We start from the raw sequence: 1,300 nt of genomic DNA on the forward strand, positions 1-1,300 counted from the left end.
GGAGAGTGGTGCTGGCACACGACGCGCCCAAACCTGCCCCGGTGTGCTGAGCGTGGCCAGCTCAGCCTTGCCCAGCAGCCAGTGGCACCTCGGGGGGGGTTTGTCCAGCTTGAGAGCTGGAAAGAACCTGCCTGGGTGCTGCTCCCTGGGGTGTGCACATCTCTCTCCTCCCTGTTTCTTCATCTCTGCCTCCTGCAGTGTGGGGGCCAAGGGTGGGAGCCCCATCCTGAGCCTGCTGCGTGGCCAGAAGGGAGAAGTTTCTTCAGTAGAGCAGGGGAGGAGCTGCTGGTGCTTTGACCTCTCTTTGAGGTTTTTTCCCTGGCAGAGGAGCTTTGTGGGGTGCAACCAATGACTCCTCCTGCCCCCCCCTTGCAGGTCCTGGCCGTAGGGAGAGGCGACGCTGAGCCCCTCGGGCTCCTCACCACCATGAGCTGCTGGTGCCATCGGGGATGCCGGGCCTGAAAGCTCCAAACTTTGGGGTAGGAAGATGCTCCAGACCAGCAACTACAGCCTGGTGCTGTTCCTGCAGTCCCTCCTGCTTTTCTACGACCTCTTTGTCAACTCCTTCTCGGAGCTGCTCCGCGCGGCCGCCGCCGTCCAGCTCGTCCTCTTCATGTGAGCCCCAGGGCAAGGGGGGGGGCACGGGCAGTGTGTGGGGCAGGGCTCAGCCCCTCACCACCCCTTTCTCTCTCTCTCCATCCTGCAGCATCCAAGACATTGCCATTCTCTTCAATATCATCATCGTTTTCCTCATGTTCTTCAACACCTTCGTCTTCCAAGCCGGGCTGATCAACCTCCTCTTTCACAAGTTCAAAGGCACCATCCTGCTGTCGGTGGCCTACCTGGCGCTCAGCATCTCCTTCCACATCTGGGTTATGGTAGGTGGGGCTCAGGGATCTTGATTTGTTAGCCACAGCCCTTCCCCAGGCTCCTCTAGGCGAGGGGAAGGCCACCACGGGGGCAGCTGGATGTCCCCTGGCACCACCCTGCTGTGGGCACAGGGCTGGAGTGGAGCTGTCTCATCCCAACCCCTTCCCCAAGGGCTGTGACTGGATGGAAAATCCTCTTTCCAAGGGAAGCCCGACAGCTCCAGCTCTGTGCCAGCTCACAGAAACCCACGCCGGGGTAATCCCCAGCTGCAGCCCGTGGCAGCAGCTCCTCTGTGCCAGGCAAATCCCTGGCAAACACCAGCAGCACTGGCACCAAGGCCTCACGGGGGTCCTGCCTCTGGCCAGGCAGCGCCTTCCCCTCCTCTCCCCCTACTAAACTCCCTCCTGTACCCACCCCAGCCCCCGAGGGT

At 61.7% G+C, this 1,300-nt stretch overlaps 1 protein-coding gene across 1 annotated transcript; it reads left to right on the forward strand.

Moving 5' to 3' along the window:
• Positions 1 to 487: 487 nt before the first annotated feature.
• Positions 488 to 878, forward strand: TMEM138 (transmembrane protein 138; the record flags this gene model as incomplete). Its single annotated transcript, XM_008935426.1, has 2 exons — positions 488 to 615; positions 707 to 878. Coding segments are annotated over exons 1-2 (300 nt in total), but the record flags the coding sequence as incomplete, so codon positions are not given.
• Positions 879 to 1,300: the final 422 nt, after the last annotated feature.

Source organism: Merops nubicus, unplaced genomic scaffold, assembly GCF_000691845.1.
Source record: "Merops nubicus isolate BGI_N331 unplaced genomic scaffold, ASM69184v1 scaffold30432, whole genome shotgun sequence".
Taxonomy (NCBI): Eukaryota; Metazoa; Chordata; class Aves; order Coraciiformes; family Meropidae; genus Merops; species Merops nubicus.